This window comes from Pristiophorus japonicus, chromosome 6 (assembly GCF_044704955.1).
Source record: "Pristiophorus japonicus isolate sPriJap1 chromosome 6, sPriJap1.hap1, whole genome shotgun sequence".
Lineage (NCBI taxonomy): Eukaryota > Metazoa > Chordata > Chondrichthyes > Pristiophoridae > Pristiophorus > Pristiophorus japonicus.
In genome coordinates this window covers 182,486,184-182,512,897 of record NC_091982.1, presented here as the reverse complement: position 1 = coordinate 182,512,897, position 26,714 = coordinate 182,486,184, and the positions used below count along the sequence as shown (strand labels likewise).

The 26,714-nt window shown below is 39.3% G+C and overlaps 1 protein-coding gene across 3 annotated transcripts in view; it reads right to left on the bottom strand.

Moving 5' to 3' along the window:
• Positions 1-26,714, bottom strand: part of LOC139265901 (arf-GAP with coiled-coil, ANK repeat and PH domain-containing protein 2-like) — a 174,191-nt gene that overhangs the window by 5,036 nt on the left and 142,441 nt on the right. For 2 of the 3 annotated variants that reach the window (XR_011593649.1, XM_070883467.1), the window contains exons 11-23: positions 24,185-24,205; positions 21,454-21,505; positions 20,378-20,478; positions 19,401-19,512; positions 17,334-17,542; positions 16,857-16,926; positions 16,247-16,341; positions 15,411-15,589; positions 14,044-14,139; positions 13,523-13,734; positions 12,460-12,569; positions 6,606-6,716; positions 2,236-2,294 (exon numbers count right to left, since the gene is read on the bottom strand). Coding sequence is in view for 2 of the 3 variants with exons in the window: in XM_070883467.1 (XP_070739568.1) it covers positions 2,236-2,294; positions 6,606-6,716; positions 12,460-12,569; positions 13,523-13,734; positions 14,044-14,139; positions 15,411-15,589; positions 16,247-16,341; positions 16,857-16,926; positions 17,334-17,542; positions 19,401-19,512; positions 20,378-20,478; positions 21,454-21,505; positions 24,185-24,205 (1,427 nt within the window). In the remaining variant the exon portion in view is untranslated. The remainder of the gene's footprint in view (positions 1-2,235; positions 2,295-6,605; positions 6,717-12,459; positions 12,570-13,522; positions 13,735-14,043; positions 14,140-15,410; positions 15,590-16,246; positions 16,342-16,856; positions 16,927-17,333; positions 17,543-19,400; positions 19,513-20,377; positions 20,479-21,453; positions 21,506-24,184; positions 24,206-26,714) is intronic. The other variant, XM_070883468.1, reaches the window with a different exon arrangement.

Sequence of the window (26,714 nt, the reverse complement as noted above, 5' to 3'; positions counted from 1 at the left end):
ATTTCTTTTTACAGTAATGCTGCATTAAAGTGCAGAAAGTACATACACAAATACAGTAATACTGCAATTAGCATCCCAGATTAAGAACAGAAAAAGGCACACAATATATATTCAAAAAGACATATACAGGACAGACAAGAATAAAAGCAATGACAGGAAACAATCAGATGTATTTACTAGCACCAATTTGGCTTTTGTGATTGATAACTAAAACCTAAATATAAAAGCTGCACAGAATGTTGCATATGGCTTTGGCTTTCAACAGTACATAATTATTTATCTTGTGGTCTCTTTTACTAGTAGACTACAGAACTCTGAATAATTACCATAGTAAAGTTATAACTATCAACAAGATATGATCTATAGCTACTGAATTGTTACTGTTAGTTACAGAATCTCAAGTAACAATACAATGCTTTTTAATAACTTCCTAACATAACTCCTCACCTATTATAAATACCTTTTGTACTTATGCAATGGTTTCCCTGTTATTGATGTCTCGAAACAAATTTAAAATGTCACTACTGTACCTAATTCTGTATGACTAGGTTACATTTCAATGCTGGGAATCCTTTATAAATGTTAAATTGACAAAAGTAAAACCAAACAAAACTATCTGCACAAAGCAAAATAGCTTCATAAAAAGTTGCTGAAATTCAGAGAAAAATATTGGTTTATTTTTCAACAGGCCAAGCATCTGAATTAATTTAATCTAAAAAAAAAACAGAACTGAAAACACCACCTATAATACTTTAAAATTTCACATCTTACTGTCCTTTCCTGACAATTAAAGTAACACAGAAAAACAAACACTGACATTGCAATATTTTCTAGTTACACTGTGGTTACTTTAAAGGAATATAATTAAAACTAAACACTGATGTTTATATATAGATTTTTTTTTAAGTTCAATAGCAAGATTTTCTTCATGTTGTCCAATGATGAAACTATATCCAAACCAGGCATTTGTGCATTGTGATACCATGGTAGACCATGAATTCTTCCCAGTGACTTCAGCCATGGCAAGATTCTGATCTCAGCCAGGTATGCCAAGGGAATACCAAATCAAAAGACCATTCCCTGAGGAAAATTCTAGAGCAAGTGAACTCATGCTGCTGTTCAGCGTTTCCCAGCAACTAGTTCAACAGCATCATAAGTAATGATCCAGGAACACAAATGTTACATTTTTTCAATCAAGAAGGGCATGGTGGGGGGTAAAGTGCAAGAAGAAAACAACTTTCATATAACAGAAAAAAAACCCTCGCGAAACTGATGCATCTCTGATGGCCAACTGGGTAAATGCACCATCTGATGTGGTATTAAAACATTCAGATCAGAAGGTCTCAGCTTTGATCCCTAATCCATATGGAGTTAGAGGAGTGCTAATATTGCCTTCCAAGTACCTGCGCTTAAAAAAAAAAATCAGCCAGAGTTCCTGCTCCTGATTGTTATCCAGTGACTCCTCCTGAAAAGTGCAAGTGTATGGGCATCAGATAAGGACAGGATTGGAATTGGCTGCGAGGCACTCCATGGTTGATTACCTTTCTGTCTGGACTTACACAGAAAGAATGGCGATTTGGGCAAGGTATCAGAGGGCTGTTGGTGCCCATTTAACCACACTAAGCAAGAGTCAGAGCCTTTTTGGGGGGGGGGGGGGGGAGAAAGATAGAAAACTAGGAAAAATACCTCTGAAAATGAGTCACTCCATAAATAATTCCCTTTTAACATCCTATTTTTAACTTTTTAAATCAATTTCTGACTTAACAGAACAATAACAGTCACTATCTCTCAATGTCAATACTTTATTAAGTATCATCTAACATTTACTAAAAGTTCAAGCTATGCAATGTCAAAGATCAAAATATTCTGGAAAATATAACGAAAGGAACCCAGCTCTACGTAAATACTGAATGTTTTAAACTTTTGGGATGCATTGCTTATATTTGCCAAATAACTTTGGTATCTACTTTTTCTGATTAAAAGATACTCTATTTCTTGAGATTTAGCTGGTCAAAATATTGGTCTTACAATTGGGTGAAATACATCAATTTAAGTACATCACCTGCCAAATGACAAGATCATAAGGCTCCTATCCCTTCCCCGGCCCCTCACAGTAGACGTTTATATAACCCTTTAATTTTAACAGGGCTCAAGAATCTTCTAGTTGCAAACTAATAAATTCCTGCATGCATTTTTTATATTGCATCTCTGTATGACTGTTACTGGAATATTGACCTGACTGTCCAAGGCCTTCAGATTCTCGCATCTCATCATTCATCTTTGCTAGACGTAATCTGTGGGGGAAAAAAAAAAGAGTACATTAACATGCTGAGGAGTGTAATGGAGAGAGATAGGACCAAACATTAAAATCACCTAGAAAATATTTGATAATTTGTTTGGTGACAATACATGTACCTTTTTGAACTACGTAGATAACAAAAAAAATCTCCAATTTTGATGACATTTAACATTTACTGTGATAAACAAGAACAATTGCTTAACTATTTACTCTAGGTATGGTCATTATTGTTTTATGACTTGCCATTTTGGTCAGGTGACTCTCCCCCACTATTATGTGGAAGACCTCATTTTGGATTATATCTTCACTTCTTTGACTAGAAAAAGCAATGGAGATCTCAAGTGACGAGCAGTATTAGCCTATAAAAACTCATCGAACAGAACCTAACAGTCGGATATTATAAAGAAGGGTGATTGAGGGTGGGGGGAGACCTTGAACGTGAATGTCAAACTTCTTTCAAAAAATAAGAAACTACCTAGAAAAGTTTTCAGATACAACAGTTGAAATGTTTCATCCCAGTGGTTTACATCTGTTTTTTCTCCACCAGAGCGAAAAAATGTTCAATTCATATTTCAAACCTTCAGGGTTGACAGTTTCTCAGAAACCAGAAGTGTTTCAAATTTTTGAGACCTAATTTACAAATAAATCTCTCTGCGATATATGAACAATGCCCCAAGGCAATTAGTGGCAAGGGAACCAATTTATGAGATACTGACAGTCACTATTAAAAAATCAATAAACACTAGGGAGGTTTAGACCGTATAGTAACAGACAAATGTAATTGCCAATTTGAAGGGCAACACAACCTTATTTGACAGTAATCAGAAACAAAATGGAAGAATACATATATGAAAATCACACAAAGTGACAGATGATAGTGCCTGAAAAGATAGAGATCTGCTGACCAATCTTGGACTTTTTTGAAATGGCATCCCAAATTGACAGGAATGGGCTCGCTATATGAGGAGTGTAACTAGACTTCCAAAATGCGTTTTGTAAAGTACCAGAAAAGATAAAATATTGTATGAAAGACTCCATTAAAATGCAGTCTCAATGCAAGGCAGTTAAATTCATTGAAACCAAGCTGAATTAGACTGTGGGCCAAGGTCTTGCACGGTGAGCTTGACAGGGTTTGTACCCGAGCTGATCAGTTGCAAATGGGAGTTCAATACAGACAAGATAAATCGGAGGCATTCGTACTACAAATGTGGAACAGAAATTGTGAAGCGGGAAACTGAACGAGCGTTGGTTCTCTTGCCGCTCATCATGTCTAAAAAGTATGAGGCAGAAATCAGCTGTTTACATTGTACATTAATGATTTAGACGAGGGGATTAAATGTAATATCTCCAAATTTGCAGATGACACTAAGTTGGGTGGCAGTGTGAGCTGCGATGAGGATGCTATGAGGCTGCAGAGTGACTTGGATAGGTTAGGTGAGTGGGCAAATGCATGGCAGATGAAGTATAATGTGGATAAATGTGAGGTTATCCACTTTGGTGGTAAAAAGAGAGACAGACTATTATCTGAATGGTGACAGATTAGGAAATGGGGAGGTGCAACGAGACCTGAGTGTCATGGTACATCAGTCATTGAAGGTTGGCATGCAGGTACAGCAGGCAGTTAAAAAAGCAAATGGCATGTTGGCCTTCATAGCGAGGGGATTTGAGTACAGGGGCAGGGAGATGTTACTACAGTTGTACAGGCCCTTGGTGAGGCCACACCTGGAGTATTGTGTACAGTTTTGGTCTAACTTGAGGAAGGACATTCTTGCTATTGAGGGAGTGCAGCGAAGGTTCACCAGACTGATTCCCGGGATGTCGGGACTGACATATCAAGAAAGACTGGATCAACTGGGCTTGTATTCACTGGAGTTCAGAAGAATGAGAGGGGATCTCATAGAAATGTTTAAAATTCTGACAGGTTTAGACAGGTTAGATGCAGGAAGAATGTTCCCAATGTTGGGGAAGTCCAGAACCAGGGGTCACAGTCTAAGGATAAGAGGTAAGCCATTTAGGACCATGAGGAGAAACTTCTTCACCCAGAGAGTGGTGAACCTGTGGAATTCTCTACCACAGAAAGTGGTTGAGGCCAATTCACTAAATATATTCCAAAAGGAGTTAGATGTAGTCCTTACTACTAGGGGGATCAAGGGGTATGGCGAGAAAGCAGGAATGGGGTACTGAAGTTGCATGTTCAGCCATGAGCTCATTGAATGACGGTGCAGGCTCGAAGGGCCAAATGGCCTACTCCTGCACCTATTTTCTATAGAAAATACAATGCTAGATTGTGTTGCTACATTAGTGGAGTTAAACTCCCAGAGATCATGCTGAAGGTGTGAAATTTCCTCTACCTGTATCTTGTGAATGATCCTCCAAGAGGAAACAGAGAGAAGTGATAGATAATCCATTGAGAACTACAGCCCAGCTCTGACATCTGCAACAGAACCTCAGTTATCACTTGTTCTGGTAAGTTAACTAATCCAACTTGAAGATGATAGACATCTCAAAGTCATTTCTATTCAGTGCTTAATATTGACTTGAAATTTAGAAGATGTAATAACTTGTTCTCTGAAATCACTGTTCAGCGCAGGGAAACAAGAGCCACCAGAGAAGAATTCCATCTGAGTTTATTGAGAATCTGAGTGTCTGTATGTCTTCCAGTCTCTCTCACTCATGTTACTCTTCAATCTGTACTTTGGAGATCAACAACTTGCATTTAAATAACAGCTTTAAATTTAGAAAAGCAACCCAAAGCACCTGAGGCAGAGATTATCAAGTAAAATGATTTGTATGCAATTCTCAGGGTGTGCTGGGTACGGCGATGGTTCCCTATTCTACTGAAAAGAGTTAGTGTTTGAAGTCCATTATTGCGAATGATCTAGTGGTAATCAACACTGGGATCTGGATTGTCTTCTGATGCAGATTTGAAGTGATGGTTTGTGATGTTGACAAATGTTGCAGTGTTCCTTCTAATTTTCTCCTTTGCCAGTATGTGTGTGTCAGTGACTGTAGCAATGAAAGAAGCACACTTTAGCTACATGTGGCTCACAACATAAATTGGCCCCTTTTGGTTTAAAATCTACATGTTGAATTATGTGGTCAAATAAAAGTTTCAATTGTCTGATCAAATTTATTGAATCTAAAAAGGGAGGTTCTATGCTGATAGATTAAGTTGTTACAAGATTTTTAACAAATATTGTTTACAAGTTTTTCTGGTTCTGCAGTAATCCAAGCTAATATTTTTTTTCCAAAGGAGTCTAGTTAATGGGGAGTCTAAGCAGAGCACTTTTGATCTACAGAATCTCTCAGGAATCCTGTTTGAATTTTTTTCCAGCCTGCAGAGTCTCGAGTTTAATCTCCATCTTTCAAAGTGGCTCAATTGCAAACAGCCTACAACTATGAACCAAGCAAAGGGACATTCTGGAGCCCTGCGAAACCACATTACTGGCTGAGAAAACATGTCACTTCATAGCAATTTTTTGACCAGTATGAAATTATAGTGCTCCCAGTTTTCGACAGTTCCTAAATAATGCAAGGTCAGCGATATCCCTGGAATGGTCAATCAGGGAGGAAGATCCAACTTGAAGTCTCCATGCTGATAAGACAATTGATGCATTTTAGTAAAACATCAAACAAGATTCTGATGAATGTATTATTTTACTCTGCAAATGAAATAGTAGTTTGAACAAAAAGTACATCCTTAGACTTTGCCTCTACAATCTGCAAGAATTTTGCCAGAATGTTACCAAGGGGGCCATGGTTAAATTACAAGGAGAGATTACATAAACTAGGCCTGATATATAGAAGGTTAAGGGATGATTTGATTGAGGTTTTAGGATTTTGAAAGAAATTGATAGGGTAGAGAGAGAGAGAGAGAGAGAGAGAGAGAGAGAGAGAGAGAGAGAGAGAGAGAGAGAGAGAGAGAGAGAGAGAGAGAGAGAAGGAGGGGGTAGGAGAGTCTAGAACAAGGGGACATAACCTTATAATCAGAGCCAGACCATTCAGGGGAGAAGTTAGGAAACATTTCTTCACGCAAAGGGTGGTAGAAGTGTGGAACTCTCTCCCACAAAAAAAAGTAGGTGCTCGCTCAATTAATAAGTTTAATTCGGAGATCGATAGATTTGTGCCAGCCAAAGATATTAAGGAATATCAAGCCGAGGTGGCTAAATGGAGTTAGGACACAGATCCGCCATGATCTCAATGACTGGCGGAACAGGCTCGAGGTTGAATGTCCTACTCATGTTCCTAATTCCAAAACAATGAAAATCACATATAAAGAATAAACACTATAAATAGTGATACGCACAATGTAACTATATCTGCATTTGCAGCTTCTATAGCAATGGTGAGTGGGTCCTTCCTTCCTTCATCTAATGCACCTTGATCAGCTCCTCGCTTCAGAAATAAACACACTTGCCTAAGATAAAGAAGCAAAGTACATTAGTTGTGTTATAAATTAAAGGCACTCAAATTTCCAAACAGAACTGAAGAGCATTTCATACTGGAACAATACATATTTTAATTTATTATTCACATTTTTCAAATCAAAGCAGCAAAAGGACAGAATCACAATGGTGAACAACAGATGTGATCTCCATGCTCCTTATTTCAGCAGCACTATTTTGGGGATGCACACATTGTAGGACAGGTGCCTTTTCATGGGCTATGGAATATCTAGACGCTCTGAATTATCATCAACTCCACCCAACCCTTTTAACAAAGAGAAAATGTTCTGCAAAGTTTCTTTCTGCACATCCCCAAAATGGTCCTACCAGCTCATGTACTATCAAGTTCTGCAAATCATTCCAACAGGGACTACACTCCAAAAGTACTTCATTAACTGTAAAGCTCTTTGAAACGTCCAGTGGTCGTGAAAGGCGCTATATAACGAAGTCTCTCTCTCCTTACCATAATTTTCTAAAAATGCTTTTGAAATAATTTATCAAAGGTCTGGAGGGTGATGAATAGAAACATAGAAACATAGAAAATAGGTGCAGGAGTAGGCCATTCAGCCCTTCGAGCCTGCACCGCCATTCAATGAGTTCATGGCTGAACATGCAACTTCAGTACCCCATTCCTGCTTTCTCGCCATACCCCTTGATCCCCCCCTAGTAGCAAGGACAACATCTAACTCCTTTTTGAATATATTTAGTGAATTGGCCTCAACAACTTTCTGTGGTAGAGAATTCCACAGATTCACCACTCTCTGAGTGAAGAAGTTTCTCCTCATCAGTCCTAAATGGCTTACCCCTTATCCTTAGACTGTGACCCCTGGTTCTGAACTTCCCCAACATTGGGAACATTCTTCCTGCATCTAACCTGTCTAAACCCGTCAGTATTTTAAACGTTTCTATGAGGTCCCCTCTCATTCTTCTGAACTCCAGTGAATACAAGCCCAGTTGATCCGGTCTTTCTTGATATGTCAGTCCCGCCATCCCGGGAATCAGTCTGGTGAACCTTCATTGCACTCCCTCAATAGCAAGAATGTCCTTCCTCAAGTTAGGAGACCAAAACTGTACACAATATTCCAGGTGTGGCCTCACCAAGGCCCTGTACAACTGCAGCAACACCTCTCTACCCCTGTATTCAAATCCCCTCGCTATGAAGGCCAACATGCCATTTGCTTTCTTAATCGCCTGCTGTATCTGCATGCCAACCTTCAATGACTGATGTACCATGATACCCAGGTCTCGTTGCACCTCCCCTTTTCCTAATCTGTCACCATTCAGATACTAGTCTGTCTCTCTGCTTTTACCACCAAAGTGGATAACCTCACATTTATCCACATTATACTTTATCTGCCATGCATTTGCCCACTCACCTAACCTATCCAAGTCACTCTGCAGCTTCATAGCATCCTCCTCGCAGCTCACACTGCCACCCAACTTAGTGTCATCCGCAAATTTGGAGATACTACATTTAATCCCCTCGTCTAAATCATTAATGTACAATGTAAACAGCTGGGGCCCCAGCACAGAACCTTGCGGTACCCCACTAGTCACTGCCTACCATTCTGAAAAGTACCCATTTATTCCTACTCTTTGTTTTCTGTCTGCCAAACAGGGTTCTCAATCCACGTCAGCCCAATCCCAGGTGCTGTAACTTTGCACATTAATCTCTTGTGTGGGACCTTGTCGAAAGCCTTCTGAAAGTCCAAATACACCACATCAACTGGTTCTCCCTTGTCCACTCTACTGGAAACATCCTCAAAAAATGCCAGAAGATTTGTCAAGCATGATTTCCCTTTCACAAATCCATGCTGACTTGGACCTATCATGTCACTGCTTTCCAAATGCGCTGAATGTGACAGCCCTTATGGCTGCAAGCAGATTATAACCTAACATTATCAGGCACTTAGATATGGGCTAGTGTAGCTAGTGGCATGCCCAGGGAAATCTGTAAGGACCTCTTATTCTCCATAACCATAAGACATCGGCAACTTTTGACTGAAAACAGCACCAAGGAACCATAGCAAAACTGAGGTCAATAGGGAGGGGTTAAAGGAAAATTCTTCCAGTGGTGGGAACTATACTGAACACAAAGGACAATCATTGTGATTGGGTTAAAAGCCAATCATCGCAGCAGGACATCACTGCAGGAGTTTCTCAGGGAAGTGTTCATAACCCAACCACCTTCAGTTGCTTCACCATTGACCTACGCACCATTGTAAAGTTAGGCGTGGGCTGTTCGCAGATGATGTTGGTGTTCAGCTCCTTTTACAATTCCTCTGCTACTGAAGTAGCCCAAGCCAGCCAAAGACCTGCACAACGTCCAGATGAGGCTGACAAGTAGCAGGTAACCTTTGTGCCACATAAGCTTCAGGGAATGAGCATCTCCAACAAGAAAATGCTTTATCACCTGATCTTCAAGTCACCCACCATGAACATCCTGGGCAGGGGAAGGGGGGAAGGGGTTAATCAATGACTAGTCCAGTTAAGCTGGGCTGGTCAGATCAACACCATGGCTACAAGAGCAGGAAAGAGGCTGTAACGAGTGGTTCACCTATACAAATCCTCTCTACTATCTACACTGCTCGCCAGGAGTGATGGAATACTCACCATCATCTGGATGGGTACAGCTGCAGTAACAACTTTTATTCATCGTGCATTTAACGTAGTAAAACGTCTCAAGGCGTTTCACAGCAGTGTTATAAGACAAAACAAATAAATTTGACACCAAGCCACATTAGAAGAAATTACAGCAGATGAGAGGTAGGTTTTAAGGAGCATCTTAAATGAGGAAAGAGAGGTAGAAAGGCAGAGGTTTAGGGAGGGAGTTCCAGAGCTTCGGGTCCAGGCAATTGAAGGCACAGCTACCAATGGCTGAGCAGTTATGATCAGGGATGCTCAAGAGGGCAGAATTTGAGGAGCACAGACATCTCATGGGGTTGTGAGGCTGAGATTACAGAGATAGGGAGGGGAGAAGCCATGGAAGAATTTGTAAACAAAGATGAGAATTTTGAAATTGTGGTATTGCTTAACCGGGAGGCCAATGTAGGTCAGCGAACACGGGGGTAATAGGTGATCGTGACTTGGTGCGTGTTAGGACACTGACTGCTGAGTTTTGGATGACCTCAAGTTTACATAGTGTAGAATGTGAGAGGCCAGCCAGAAGTGAGCTGAGGCAGGGGCGGAGACGGGCAATGTTACGGAGGTGTAAATAGGCGGTTTTAGTTGTGCCGCGGATATGTGGCCGGAAACTCACTTCAGGGTCAAGTATGACAACCTTGCTTGTGAACAGTCTGGTTCAGGCTCAGATAAATGCTAGGGAGAGAGATTGAGTCAATGGCTAGGGAACGCAGTTTGTGGCAAGGACCAAAGATAATGGCTTTGGTCTTCTCAATATTTAATTTCTGCTCATCCAGTACTGGATACCGGACAAGCAGTCTGACAATTTAGAGACCATGAAATGGTCGAGAGAAGTGGTGGAAAGATAGAGCTGAATGTCAGTGTACATGTGGAAACTGACTGTTTTCAGATGATATCGCCAAAGGGCAGCATATAGATTAGAAATAGCAAGGGGCCAAGGATAGATCCTTGGGGGGGCACCAGAGGTAACGATGTGGGAGTGGGAAGAGAAGACATTGTAGGTGATTTTCTGGCTGCTATTCGATAGATATGGAACCAGGCGAGTGCAGTCCCACCCAGCTGGACGATGGTGGAGAGGCGTTGGAGAAGGATGGAGTGGTCAACCATGTCAAAGGCTGCAGACAAGTCGAGGAGGACGAGGAGGGATCGGTTACCTTTGTCACGTCACAAAGGATGTCATTTGTGACTTTGATGAGAGCCGTCTAGAAGCTCAACACCATCCAGGACAGAGTAATCTATTTGATCATTGGATTCTATATCCACCTCCTCCATTATCGGCACACTGTGGCTATAATGGAGGATTTCCACAGGGTTCACTGCAGCATTTCACCAAGCTTACTTTCATAGTTCCTTCTAGCGCCACAATCTCTACCACAAAGACGACAAGAGCCAAGCGCAGATATCCTGTGTTGGAGAATCAATTTTCTGCCAGCGAAAATGTGCTGCTCTGGATACAATGAAGACCCAAAATGGCCCATATATCACACTCCAAACACATCACTAGGGTTTCCTCCACTGCCTCACCTTTGTGTTGCAAGAGAAAAATTTGGCATTAGGGGTACCAGCAGGACAAGGGTTAAAGTGCTGGTTCCTGACCGACCCATAAGGAGGTAAATGGCCTCTCTTTGGCCTTGTACATTCCAGTACCAAGGCTCCAGAAGTTATTAATTCAATAATATTCCGACAGGATACGATGTGAGAACCTAAACAGACATCGATAAGACCTTGCGAAGAGGCTCGAGGCAGACTCACGGGCATCAAGGAGAATCAACAAATTCTGACCAAATGAAGTCATTCTAGTCACGGCCTAAGGTGGTCACAAGGGTCTTGGCCTGTCAATCCAAAGTAGCACTAATAAGGTAGTCCAATTAGAGAAGTCGCACTAATAAGGTAGTCCAATTAGAGATCTAGGGAGGTCTTACCAGGGAACATATTGAAATGTATAAAAGTTGTATGATTGTGCTGTTCGGGGAGCATCTCCACTCACAGGCGGCTGTGATGAGAGGTGTTCCCGGACGTTCGTAATAAAAGATCGTTGTACTTTGCCATTCGTCTCTGTCTGCTAACTCCGGGGGCTGTTACGCGGCTTGGGGCGAGCGTCGACCCTCTATCAGGGGGGCCCGCTCATGGGAGGAGAAGCCTTCCCATTTCCCCTTACAGTGTCTAATTTAAAGTTGTAGATAGTGTTAGTCTGAAGAATTAAAATTTCACAAAAATCAGACCCCTTCTTACTCATTTCAGACAATTAGAAATTATAGAAAAAAAATTCTTATGCAACAGCACATCAAAGATAATCTCCACACTCTTCTGGCCTTACATACTACACTGGCTTCTTACAGCTTGAGGGTCCATTCAACGTAATGCATTGTACCCTTTTTACAATTTTACCTGACTACAGCTTTGGCAATATCAGTTCAGGTTGCTAAGTGTCTCTAATTGTTATGATGAGGGCCATTTAAAGATTGAACTCTTCATCATCCTTCTTGTTTGTGTGCATAATCTTCCATTTACCCACACATAAAGCAATTCTTAAGCCTGAACACTTAACTGACCCCATTTATTTTGATGCCAATATGTTTTTTTAATATTAATTTCTGGTATAAGATTTTAATATTGCACAATTACCATCCTTCAGACTGCTCATCAACAGTGTAAACAATAGGGAGTCCAGAATTCACTGTTATCCATTTTGGTACTCACTCATTTGCCTGATCTTTCTAAAATTACTTTTAATGCAGTGGTCAGGTCTTGTGTCATTTTCCCATCCAGTTCAGTAACAATGTTCTTTGAAAAGTGAAAGTGAGGTTGATCTATTAAACCTCCAATAATTATAAAGGTTATTTTAGAATATATACACTTACAGACTTGTCCATTCAGTTTTACCCAGAATTGTCCCTGAATTATATATATTTTTGAAGGCTCTTAAAAGTATTCAACAATCTTGAGGCATGTTTTTGCAAGCAAACATAAAATGTCATTGGGCCTTAAATCACCAACCAGTTTATTGCAGTATATTAGACAGAGAGAGAAACCAACATATCGCACATCAGTGAAAGTAAATAAATTTGTTACCCAGTATGCCCCAAGATGGTGGCATGATGTAGTGGTCCTCTGCCATGATAGTCCCTGTGGTTTACATCTGCTCCATTCTGCAACAGAAATTCGCAGGCAACCAAAGAACCCTGTGATAAAAGATACAACTTCAAGATCCAAACTCAGCACAGGTAAAAGAGAACTGATACATTAATTAACAGCAAAGGAGGGAAAGGAAAATGAAGAACACATCTCGGTGAATGAAAAATACCCAGAACAGGACAGTGGAAGGAAGAACAAGCGAGAAAACAGAGAGGGGAGAAAAAGCATTAAAGCAAGGGAATGAAAAAGAAGAAAATATATATTATGTTTGCTACAAAAGTAAATTATAGCCATGTGGTTAATTTTATTATGACATACACAAATGTTATTTTCCTGTGGCATGCCTTGAAATATTGTGAAGCAAATGATACAATCATTAGAGCATACCACTGACTTGGACCATGGTTCCAATCCAAATATTTACAAGTTTATCTCTGCTTATTTAGAAATTATTTATGAAGAGGTACACCTTAATGAAGAGGAACACAAGAATAATAAATCTCAGGGATCAGAGGATGTTGATAACCAAGCTTGACTTTGGGGGTTCATCGTATCATTTCCAACCAGTGTAATACATTGTAGGTTATGTTATGGGTAATGATACACAAGTCCTATGAAACATTCTTAGAATGTTTTGGTCCCTTCTATTTGGTCAATTCACTTTTTTTTCTGCCCCAATTTTCTTGCTACTGCCAAATCACCTTAATTTAGGAAAGCAAAATAATCAAGGCTGCAGATGTTTCCATCAATATTTTTTCATGGTCAACTAGCCAGAGGTATTACTTAATTGGATTAAGGAAAGTGTTAGTATTCCCTGCCTGAAGTGAACTCTACCAAGAAGTGATGTTGAAAAGTAGACTGAGATGGATGGATGAGCTGGTCTTGTGACCTTCTGGTTGAAATCCAAGTTACTTTATCTCTTGCACTTTGATTTTCTAACTAAACCATAGTATGTCCTGTTCCCTAAATACGGAGAGAGAAAAAAACTAAGCGAACCTACCCCCAACACAGCCTGGATAAGAGGTGTGGCTTTATTATCTTCCACATGAACCCAGTTCACATCAGCTCCATGTGCTAATGCTTCTGCCATATCTGGAAGACTTCGAACATGTGCAGCGTTATATAACTGTAATCCTGCAGGAATAATTTTCTCTTCATGGAAGACAGGCGAGTCCCTACTGCTTCCCTCTGTAATAGATGCTTCCAAAATGTCTAAGGAAACAAAAAACTTTAGTATAACTTTCATTGACTGTGGTCAAAGGTTATACAGTTAGATACATCTTGGAGTATTCTAAATATATCTAGCATTCAACACACATTTCTGATTCTACTAAAATACTCAGATCAGAGACAGATTGTAGATTTGAGGACCAAAGTTAAGTTAGAATGAATTGAGTTCTAACTGTATAAAAGTTAGTAGAATATGCATGTAAAGTGTAGGAGAACACAAGATGGATATGCATCTATATGAAAAGTTATTAATTTTTGCAACTATTATTCACCTTGGCCAATCTTACCAACCTGGTTCAGATAAGCTGTTATTGGAGGTCACAGACATTACCACATCCTTGCTGCCCTCAGAGCTATTCGGTACACCACTGTCTGAATTTTTTACTCCTTAAAGAAACGGACAAGTTAAACAAGATGGACTCAAGTCAAACCCATTTAATTTTTTCCAGTTTTAATTGATATAACAAGGTTTCTATGAATATGATTAATACTTTCTGAACAAAATGGAATATTTTGCATCAAGCAATAGTCATATTCGTGATTAAAACACTTATTTGATATAACAAAGGAATGTTTAGTCCGTCAACAGAAAGTAGGCTTTAAACCATACTCAATGCAAATGGTTATTTACCTAACAGCCCAATGTTATCATAACAAACATTTAATCATAATAGACCAACAGAACACAAGTACTGTATTCTGAATGCTTTAAAATAAACGGAATTAAGTTTAACTTTTTGATTTTTTGTTCCTTGGGGATCTATAAACATGAAAGAAACTGACTTTACCTTTTTGATGCTACAATATTTTACTAATGTAAACATGAATGTACAAACATAGAATGCTCCTACATATTGAGATAGGTTTACACTGATGAAAAACAAATCACAAATGAGAACACATGATTTAAAACCAAACAAACATCCCAATATTTCACAGATACTGCTCCAAAATGCATTAATTAGATCACGTTGCTACACTTTCTGCAATATCCAATATAGTCAACAATGAAATACACCGACTACAAATACAAAGGGAAAATCAAATGCATGATGGAAAATGCTACTTGAACAAATAATGTTTAAAAATGCTTTGGGAGGTTAAAACCACAAAAAAAACTCACATGCACCTATAAAGTGGAATCAAGCAGTAGATGAATTTAGTAGCACAGGCACGAGAAGCTCCATATGTGCAGTACTTACTACTATTAGATTTTGAAGAGGTGTCAAAGTAGGAGAATAGCGAGTCTAGCTCATCTGGGCAGAAGAGAGACTCCCGACGTGGCTCAGTGTTACTAACAGCAGCTGGTTACATGCATGTTAGCAAAGCAAAGCAGCCATTGAAACAGAGGAAAACAGAGGAAATTGTTTTTGAGATATTCAAAGAAAAATACAAGAACATTGAAAGATTGATTGTTAGTTAGTAATAGTTTGAAGTGAATTACTGGCTTTGGTAGACTTAATATATTTATGAATTATTTACTGCAGGTGAAAAACACATTGTTGTTGGCCACTGGTATAGAAAAATTGACGGATGGCAGAACTATGTTTTGTATCTTCGTTTTATACACAATTCAATTAAATAATGATTTATTTTTTCATTACTCATAGGTACTTCTCGTTCTATTTCCACATGCTACATCACAGATAGGCTATTACCTGGAATTTTGGAAGTGCTCCCTGGTATAGAAAGAGGTTTGGATGATTTTTCACGTGTGCCCTTAAGCTGATTGGGCAGTGGTAACACCTTTGGTCTTTCTTTTGATGAAGAAAATCTATGGGGTTTTATAAACTTCTTCTCAACATACTTAGCTTTGATCCAAGTTTCCTTCTCGAGCCTAACAACAGTAGTGCATGAAATACACTTGAAAGTTACAAAGCTCGTAATTTCTGACATATTAAAAGCAACACAAGTTAGAGTGAGATTATATGCTGTGTGAAAAGCAAGGCACAAGTTTGTCATTTATTTGTACCTCATCAGAAGCTAGTTTCTATTTGATATTTGACAAGTTTTGTATCTGTAAATTAACATCCATTTTACACTAATCATAAAAATCATACAATTTATTTAATCTACATCTGAAACTATCAGTTATCCTATTAAATGATTTTTACTCTGAGTAGCAGTTAAATTGATATATTTTTGAATAATCTACATCAACAGTCTTGCAATTATATATAGCCTCTAGCACATCCCTCAGAAATATTTCACTGGGCTTCACACAAAATGAATTACTTTGAATACAATGACTGAGTATGCTGTGTGCTTGAAATGAAATGAAAGACCAGTTAATCTGTTTGAGAGTGTGTTGGTTGAGGGATAAATGTTGACCAGGACACTGGGACAACTTGCACTCCTTCGAATAATGCCATTAGATCTTCAGAACAGACAGTTTGAACCAGTTTAAAATCTATTGAGCCAAGCTGACACTTTTGAACCTTTCCCGAAAGTTTTGTCCAATAGAAATCGACTTTGAAAAAATGTCAATATTTACCTAGAGTCTCCTGCATTTGGCTTTTTAAAATGCATTTCTTCCACCTGTGCCTCATATATTCTATTGATAACGCTATTTCCCAACGCACACATAAGCTGCCAAACAAAATGAGAATACAGAATTCAGCTTCAGTTTCACTTTTAAAGAATACAAAATACATTGGTGGCCCACCAATAGTAAAATTGTTGTTCTAACAGCATGATTCAATTCTTATTTGCCAATTCAAATCTTCCAACATGCCAAAGGAACTGTGTCTCTTCTAAAATTTATTTTTGTACAACAAGATCCACTGTTAAAACTAATATTATCAATATGCCATTATAATCAAACCTCACCAGCACAATTGTAATTGCTCTAAAGTGGAGAGGTCTAAATTAAATATTTTGGATGTTGCAAGGAAGAAATTATGAAAAATTTGACTGTTTTGTTGTGTAATACTATTCAGTCTATATTAATTTGAGCAAATATGGTTTTAGTGATGTTTATTAAATATAAATATATCTCAGTTGCCAAAACTAAAAACTAATCCATTAAATGAAATTGTAATAGAACACCATCATACAAAGCACTATTTAAAAATATTATATATATAATAAAAGGTTAAACTCACTTTTAAGAGCTCAGGTTCCCATGAATCCAGCGTAAGGGAACGCACTTTAGAAAAATGGACGCCTAGACTTCTAAACACAGAGAAAATAAACTAATACAACACAAATAATGCAGGCATTCATCACTAGGTAAACTTGGGCAAGGTACTGAAGCTCAACAATGCAGCAATAAGTTATACTTGTGGTCAATCAGTAATGGTCCTGTTCTTGTAGTTTTTCATATTTACTTTGCAAACCTCCCCAATTGAGCAGAATCAAGTCTCAAGTTTTGAAATTATTTTACCCAATTGAGAGCCCAGCACCCTGCCAAAATTAGTCATAGCAAAGATTCTGAGATACCTGTAAGCTGTTTATCCAGATTTTGCTTAAGTGAAAAGCAGCAACAGTGCTGAATATGGAACCTAATTAGTATCAAATAGGTGAATGCACAGAAATCTTTTTCAATCTAGTGTAACTTTTAATATTTTTCATGTTAATACCTGTGAATTCCTGAACATTCAATGCATAGTGTGATTCCAAGGTTAATGCTTGCCCAACGTGGGTCTGCCTGGCCGCAGTCACAGCACTTCGTATTGCCAGCAATGCATTCCACGCGCTGGAGTGCGCTTTCTCCTTTCACTGGTCGCTCCTTCAATTCACTCCCAGAGTCCAGACTGCTGGTTGAAGGGGAAGATCTTCTATCTAATTTCTGGAGAAGCAAATAACAAGTTTATTGCTTTTTCTTTTTTTCCAAAGAAGTTCCACATAATCTCAACAGCATGGATTTTAAACTACAAACCGTCACTTATCTAACCTGAATGTGGTAGAAGTGGCATCACACAAACATTTATATTTTTAAACCATAGCAGCTTCTCAGCCTCTTCTTGCCGTACCTGCCTCTGCTGCTCTACAGTACTCTGTTGCTCTTCCACCATCTCCCTTTCAACTCTCACCAAACTGGCCTTCTGAGCATTGCCAACCCTCCACTGTGTCAATGGAGTCAATGTGCCTTCAGTCATCATGTCTCCACATCTTAAAATTAGAGCTAACCATTCATGAGTGAAAGTAGCAAGCACTTTTTCACACAAAGGGTAGTGTAAATCTGGAATTCTCTCCCCCCAAAGACTGTGAATGCTGGGTCAATTGAAATTTTCAAGACTGAGATTGACAGATTTTTATTAGGTAAGGGTATCAAGGAGTATGGGTCAAAGGCAGGTAAATGGCATTGAGGTAACAGATCAGCCATGATTTAACTGAATGGTGGAACAGGCTACAGGGACTGAACGGCCTACTCTTGTTGCTATGTCATTGCTCCTAACCCTCCTGCCCAATGTCCTTGATTCTTTTGAATGTTGTTCACCATGTTAAAGCACAAGTTATTGTAGTAGTAACTACGAGATCAAGTCTGCCAAAACAAACTAAAAATAACTGTACCTGGAATGATTCACTTATGAAGAAGCATTTGTCTTCATAAAATGACAGTAACTAAAAACATCAACAGTCATGCTCTCTATCTCTTTCATGAGCTATATAAGGTATTTGTGAGGCCACACCTGGAATACTGCGTGCAGTTTTGGTTTCCATATTTACGAAAGGATGTATTTGCTTTGGAGACAGTTCAGAGAAGGTTCACGAAGTTGATTCTGGGGATATGGGGGGTTGACTTATGAGGAAAGATTGAGTAGGTTGAGCCTCTACTCATTGGAATTCAGAAGAATGAGAGGTGATCTTATCGAAATGTATAAAATTATGAGGGAGCTTGACAAGATGGATGGAGAGAGAGGATGTTTCCACTGATGGGGGAGACTAGAACTAGAGAGCATTAGAATAAGGGGCCGCCCATTTAAAACAGAGATGAGGAGAAATTTCTTCTGAGGGTTGTAAATCTGTGGAATTTACTGCCTCAGAGAGCTGTGGAAGCTGGGACATTGAATAAATTTAAGACAGAAATAGAGAGTTTCTTAAAGAATAAAAGGATAAGGAGTTATGGGGAGCAGGCAGGGAAGTGGAGCCGAGTCCATGATCAGATCAGCCATGATCTTTTTGAATGGCGTAGCAGGCTCGAGGTGCATATGGCCTACTCCTGTTCCTATTTCTGAGACAGAGATCGCAATAGTTAAAATAGGATTCAATTAGTATTTAAAAGGAAAAACATAAAAGGTGCAGACCAAGGTGAGGAAAATAGGATTAGTGTATAGCTCCAGCTGAAGAGCTAGCACTGCCACAAGCACAATGGGCTGAAAGGCTTCCTCATTGCTCAATGAATCTAGGAAGGTGTTATTCAAACTTGGTGCCTCCAACTGCACAGCATTCCCTAACACTACATTGAGATGACAGTGTTAGCTGTGTGATTGCATGGCTCGGCTCAAACCTGCAAATCTCTCACCAGGTAAAATTAACAACAGGGCCACTTGTCAATTTAAAAAGAAAATTGCTCTTGGGATGTGGAAGATGTTGGAAAGGCTGCATTTATTGCCCATCCCGACTTGTCAAGAAGGTGGCAACCTTTCTCCTTGAATTGCTGCAGTCCATGAGGTTTAAGAAATGAAAATATACTGCATACGCACATCTGCATAGCTCTCTTCTCCTTTCTCTTTGTATGCTGTAGCTATGCTGGCTTGAACAGCTTTGATCCAGACCTGTCGGATTTTTTCAGAATCTGCTTGCAGCATACAACTCCTGTAAGTGTGAAAACAGAGATATAACATTTATGGAGCCACTGGATTCAGCAAGTGGTCTCCTAAAAGTTCGAAATCTAAATGTTTAACTAGCAAGGAGGGAAGAATTTCTGCTTTTTAACATTTAAATTAACCTCAGATAGACATACAAAGTGTCCAGGGGTCCAATAAGTCCAGTTCGTTAGATATATTCAAGAGGGAGTTAGATGTGGCCCTTACGGCGAAGGGGATCAGGAGGTATGGAGAGAAGGCAGGAGTGGGGTACTGAAGTTGCATGATCAGCCGTGATCATATTGAATGGCGGTGCAGGCTCGAAGGGCCGAATGGCCTGCTCCTGCACCTATTTTCTAAATTTCTATTTAGATGTCTTAGCTATTGTCCAAGTACTGCCATTACTGAAAATAGATCATGTATAAAAAAAGTTAAAATTCTTCATGCTGAACTTGGAATCAATTGATAACTATGAGAATCACAAGTACAACTTTAAATTTCATCAATTTTATAAGTCAAATTTTATAAGTACATAAAAAGGAATCCCAACTACTTTATTTACGATTCTGCCATGTCGACACTAAGCCTGCATCTTTGAAGATGATGGACAACATGACAAAATATTGGTGACTACAGACTTAGTGTTTATCACTATGCAAAAACTGGTACTGAACATCAATAAAAATTTATGATCATGCAGCAAAATCATATGCAACCAGAAAACACCAGCTGTCTGTATATTATTTCCTTTTGTTCCCACCAAAGGGCTATTTTCAGATCATAAAATCAAAGTTTAACTTGCAAAATAACACAAAATACATTCAGAATCATAATTCTAGTCTGTCATAATTAAGGCAAAATGTATGGGCACTTACTTTGTGGGAGACACTACTTCAAAACAGAAACGCCTTTCAATATCCTCACATGGTTTGACTGTACAAAGTCGTAAATCATCAACTACTACAGTGAGGCTATCCTGTGCGGAAATTTAAAAAAAATAGTTCAGCTATATTAAAATGGTTGACAGTTTAAACAAAACTGGTTATCACCATCATAAAACCATAGCCACTGGAGAGCAAATATAAGGATTAAATCTAATTATGGCATTCAAGTGCCATCATAAACAAAAACAGTAAAGCTCAACAGGTTGACAAGAACCATTGAAACGTATTAAACCATGGGCTGGAAATTCCGTAACCTTCCGCCGGATTTTTGGACGGTATTTGGCAGTTTTGGGCAGAAACGGTGTGGCGGGAAATTCCCTAAAGTCTTGCGCCGGCGGTTCTGAAATACCGCTGGGGAGCGGACCTCCAGCATGCAAGACTGGAAAATGCGCTTTCGCCCGATATTTGGCTCGGCGGTCACCCGTAGATGGGACCAAAAAAACGGAGAGCAAAAACCTGTCTGTGCAGCCCTTGGAACGGCGGTAGGTATGTAATACTGCAAAAAAAGGTAAATTAAAGTTTTTATTTTAAAATTCTTTTGCAGCGATTCACTAGGAAAGGGTCTTGTGAATGTTTTGTGATTTTTTATTTTTTGGAATTTTTTTTTGTGTTTTCCCCCTCAAGCCCAACTCGCAGCAATATTGGCCTCGGAGAAATGTTGCAGAAAATTTGTGGTTTGTGCCGCGAATCTTCATGAAACGCTGATTTTTCCCGCCAGGTGCAATTTTTCCCCTTCTTTCCTGAATGTACAACTCAAAATCATAGCGGAGTCAAAAACGACGCTATGACCCAAAACCGAATTTCTAGCCCTGTGACTTTACAGTCATACACTGGTACAGTGTCATCTTTATAAATACGATTTCAATTTTACTTATTTTTTTGGCGAGGATTTGTATGGGTGATATTAGTGTGACCATGTTTCTAAACCTTGGTATCATTAACTTAAGATTTATTACTAAATAATTGGCAACTGCTAGCTCAACATTCACAATGCACTTTTTGCTTACCTTAAACTTCTTTTGGTAAACAAGCTGATTGTTCTGAATAGAAAACCATCGCCTGTGAAGAGAAAAACTTGCAGGTTGTAGATGGGAGAAGTATTACTAAAAACAAAATATACATTTAATGACTAATATTTAGACAGCTTTGAAAACAGTCCTGCTCCATTCCTTTTTGGCTCATTCTCTTCTCCTTTTCTGAAGGCAATGACTCTGCCCTCACCAGCACATAACTCAAGCGGCCATGTGAGAGCCTACACAGTACTGTTCATGCTATTTTACCATGGAGGGGGACTCGCAGCCAAACCAGATTCTGTTATCGGTCCATGCCCATGCATATGTACTTTTCAACATGGTTCACTGGGCTGTGATCAAGAGCATAAACTTGACCGATTTTCTTTTTTCCTAGCCAGAGGTGCTAATGCCAATTGTAGCACCCCAAATAACACATCGACTGAGATCAGCTAGCTCAGCGCAAACCAGGAACTTTGGTCCATGTTTCTCAGCTGCACACATACTTTCACAACTGAGCTACTGGGAAAGATCCTCTTTCTTTTCCACTCCCCCCACCCGCCTCATAAGAACATAATAGGAGGAGCAGGAGTAGGCGACCTGGCCCCTCGAGCCTGCTCCGCCATTCAATAAGATCATGGATGATCTGATCATGGACTCAGCTCCACTTCTCTTCCCTTATCACTCAAAAATCTGTCGATCTCCGCCTTAAATAAATTCAATGACCCAGCCTAAACAGCTCTCCTCCTCATCTGAGATTTAAATGGGCAGCCTCTTATTCTGAGACTATGTCCCCTAATTTTAGTTTCCCCTATGAGTGGAAATATCCTCACTGCCTCCATCTTGTTGAGCCCCCTCATTATATTATATGTTTCGATAAGATCAACTCTCATTCTTCTGAACTCTAAGGAGTATAGGCCCAATTTACTCAACCTATCTTCATAAGTCAACCCCTTCATAACAGTAATCAACCTAGTGAACCTTCTGTGAACAGCCTCCAATGCAAGTATATCCTTCCTTAAAACAGAGACCAAAACTGCACGCAATACTCCAGGTGTGGACTCACCAATACTCTGTACAGTTGTAGCAGGACTTCTCTGCTTTTATACTCTATCCCCTTTGCAATAAAGGCCAACATTCCATTTGCCTTCCTGATTACTTGCTGAACCTGCATACTCACTTTTTGTGTTTCATGCGCAAGGACCCTCAGGTTGTTCTCTACTGGAGCATTTTGTCATTTTTCTCAATTTAAATTATAATTTGCTTTTCTATTTTTTCTGCCAAAGTGGATAACCTCACATTTTCTCACATTATACTCCATCTGCCAAATTTTTGCCCACTCACTTAGCCTGTCTATATCCCTTTGCAGATTTTTGTGTCCTCCTCACAATTTGCTTTCCCACCCATCTTTGTATCATCAGCAAACTTAGCTACATTACACTTGGTCCCTTCATCCAAGTCATTAATATAGATTGTGAATAGTTGAGGCCCCAGCACCGATCCCTGTGGCACCCCACGAGTCACTGTTTGCCAACCGGAAAATGACCCATTTAAACCGACTCTCTATTTTCTGTTAGTTAGCCAATCCAGTGAACTTTTATCTCCCCTCATCCCTCCATTTTATATCTTTTTGTGACACCTACTATTCCCCAGCCAAGGCAGCAGGTCAATGACATGTGTCCACATCTCCAACCACAGCGCCTGTGTTGACGATCAAGAAGTACGTAACATTACTTGGGGTAATCATCCCTCCACTTTCCCTTCCTCTAGAGAAGTGCCTCGACACTTTGAAACTAGAATCCCATGAAGAAAGCTGACTTTAAAAAAAAATGTTTTTGGGATGTAGGTGATACTGGCAAAATCACATTTATTGCCCATCTCCAATTGCTTGTTGGTTTTTAAAGAGTCAACCACATCGTGTGGTCTTGAATCATATCAGCCAGACCAGACAGGGGTGAGCAAAGACATTAGAAACCACATGAGTTTTTACAACAATCCGCCAACTTTCAAGCTATTTTTTGGGGGTGTCAGTCCACAAATTACCAGATTTATTGAATTCAATTTCCCAAACTGTCATAGTGGGATTTGAACACTCAAAAGCTAGGTTGCTAGTCCAATACCATACCCACAATACTATTATATCCCAGAAAATCTTCATCCTGCCACTTCATTGCACTATAAATTGATCAGCCACTAGAAAATGTACTTCCATTTTATAATGAAATGTGATCACTTTGAACCACAAATAGGTTTGTTATTTTCACTTTAACTAAAACAGAACAAAGTTCCACATTTGAAAAAGAAATCTAGTTTTCACAAAACGTTATTAAAGTCTTTTTTTTTTAAAAACAAATGTAAGTAAAGGTTTTTTGTAAATATACCAAGTTCGTTAGTTGAACACTTTCGTAACATGGAATTTTAAAACTTGAACATTTTCTTTATTATTAAAACCATCAGTTTACCACACAGTCAGAACTTGAAGTGCAGCAGGTTAGTAGAAAGGATGATTAATTATATTAATATTGCAAAAGGCAAAACAAGCAAAGAATGCTGCCTCTGATTTGCAGCCAACAGTGCCCATGCTGTAAAAAGGACAGCAGTGACCAGTATAAGCCATGGATTAAACCAGGTTTACCCGAAGTTCTTTGGACACTTGCAGACAGGTGAGAGCTAATATGCAGAGATAGGAATGGGGAGTAGATAAGATGTCCAGCTGACAGGTTGGTACCTGATGTGGGGGGTCTTTTTCCTGTCACATGACAAAATGGGGTGGGATCAAGACATAGAAAGAAAACAGAAAAAATGAAAATAGCAAAATGAAACACTATGATCTGAAAACACAAAGATTAAATGCATACTAAAGGTAAAGCGGTATCAGCTAGTACAAGGTCCCAACAAAACAGAGGCGATTGAGTATTCTTGTACTGTTTGATAAAAATCAAGTGTTTCACATTTTCACGATGTGACTGTAAAATTACAGAAACATGCATTTGATTTCAGTATTGTACACTGATCAATAACCATGGAAAAAAGTTACACACCATAGGAGACAGAAACCCACTGGATAAAGGGCATGAAGACTTGAAATATTTTATACATTTCATGAATAAGCATGCAGCCACGACAAATTTATCCCATACTTGTGAATCTCATGGTACTGCCCATGGAAAATCAAGACAAAGCAAATTTTCCTCAGTGTACTTCAGTGATGCTGTAGGTATAGGTAGGTGAGTTTATGAAGCGCCGTCTAATTATAGAAACGTATAAACACAGGTATGATTGTAATTATCATGTAATCCTGTTGCAGTCGGGGAGGACCATTTGGCCCATTGGAATTCATCCACCCAGAGAGATTCTACAACAACTTGCATTTATGTTGTGCCTTTAATGTACTATAACGTCCCAAGGCACTTCACAGGAGCATTATCAAACAAAATTTTACACCAAACCACATAAGGAGATGTTAGGACTGGATTGATCAAACAGCGAGGGTTTTAAGCGTCTTAATGGAGAGAGAGGTGGAAGAAAATTCTAGAGCTTAGAAATAGGCAGCTGAAGCGATGAAAATCAAGGATGTGCATACGGCCAGAATGGGAGGGGCACAAAGAACTCAAAGGGTTGTCGGGTTGCAGGAGGTAACACAGATAGGGAGGGGTGAGGCAATGGAGGGATTTGAAAACAAAAGATGAGAATCCGAATGTATCCCCATTGTAGCACACAGTTGTTTCTTTAATGATGCAAGAAATTTTGCCTCCACGACTATCTGGAAGTTTATTCGATACTTGGATGACATTGTGTTAAAAGTTCCCTGATATTTGCCCTAAAGGTACCCTTCTCTAATTTTGTACTAGTGTCCCCTAGTTCTACTCCTGTAGTTTAATTCAAAGTAATATTCCAGATTAATTTTTCTATACCCTTAACAATCTTGTATACCTCTATTCGATCACCTCTCAATCGACTCCTTTCCAGATCATCTGGGGGATTTTGCCATCACTATACAGGGGTGGGCGAAGAGGTGGGGCTTACAAACAGCAAGTCTCAAAAAACTGAAAGTTCTTCATAGCGTTGTTTTGTACACAAAAATATTACTCTATAAAAGAACATTAAATTGCAGGCTTAATAGGGGTCATTTTAGCACACAAAAACAGGTGGGTTAAGGAGGTGGGGAGTGAAAATGAAAAAATTCAGAACCTTAACCGCAACCCGTCTACTTCCAGGTTTTACGGAAGCGGAACAGGGGACAGGCAGTCAACTCAGTCCCAGGAAGCGGGTTGATAATTTAAATATTAATGAGGCTGGAAGGCTCCGATTTAGGTTTTACAGTGGGAGTCTTAAAGATACTTATTGACTATTATATGTGTGTCGGTTTTGTCTGAATCCTCAGAAAGTGTTCATCTCTGCATTTCATTTGAGCAACTGGCATGTGAAGAAGTGCCTGAATGCTCCCTTCAGTCATAGTGAACTCGAGAAAGAGGTCTTCCCAAATTAACTTGGAGTGGCTCTGGATTGTAGTTTTACGTCAATATCCGACGAAAACTGTTGCCAAGAGAAGACTAGGATCAACTTAATCTGCAAATTAGTTGGGACAAGTTGGGGTACAGATGCTCACACTTTGCAGACAGACACCTTGGCTCTTGTTTTTTCAGTAACTGAATATTGCACGCCAGCACGGACAGGGGCGTGCAAATCCCATTGATGTGCAACTGGACACTGCTATGTGAATCATCACAGGAGTACTGAAACCAATACAGATAGTCTGGCTCCCTGCCTTGCACATATCGTGTTGCCACCTCTCAGAAGAGAAGCAGCAATAATTAGAGAACACAACCGGGACCCAGAAAACTCAGACCTGCAAATAAATGAACATCGCTAATAGCTCCTGATATGCTGGAAGTTTGAATGTTCAAAAAGAGGTTACTCCTCTTTAATGCAACAAGGTCAAACTGTGCATACAAGCAAGTTCAAGCCAAATAGGGCAATTCTATTTGCTTTTGGTTGGCATAATTTACCAAGCAGTTTCAGTTGTAATCAAGCTTGGTTAACTGGAGTTTGATCCTAGGTGGCCTTGCAGCATTTCCCAACTTTTAATCAGTCACTAATGATCTATTGTAAGCCTTCGGCTGTTTGATAAACTGCTTCTGTAGTTTAAATTTTCCAAATCATACAAGATTTTGGACAGCCAAGATCTGACGTTTGACAATTTTGTATTCTGTCATTACATGCAAGATGTAAAAAATCTGGTAACTGGCTATTTCATT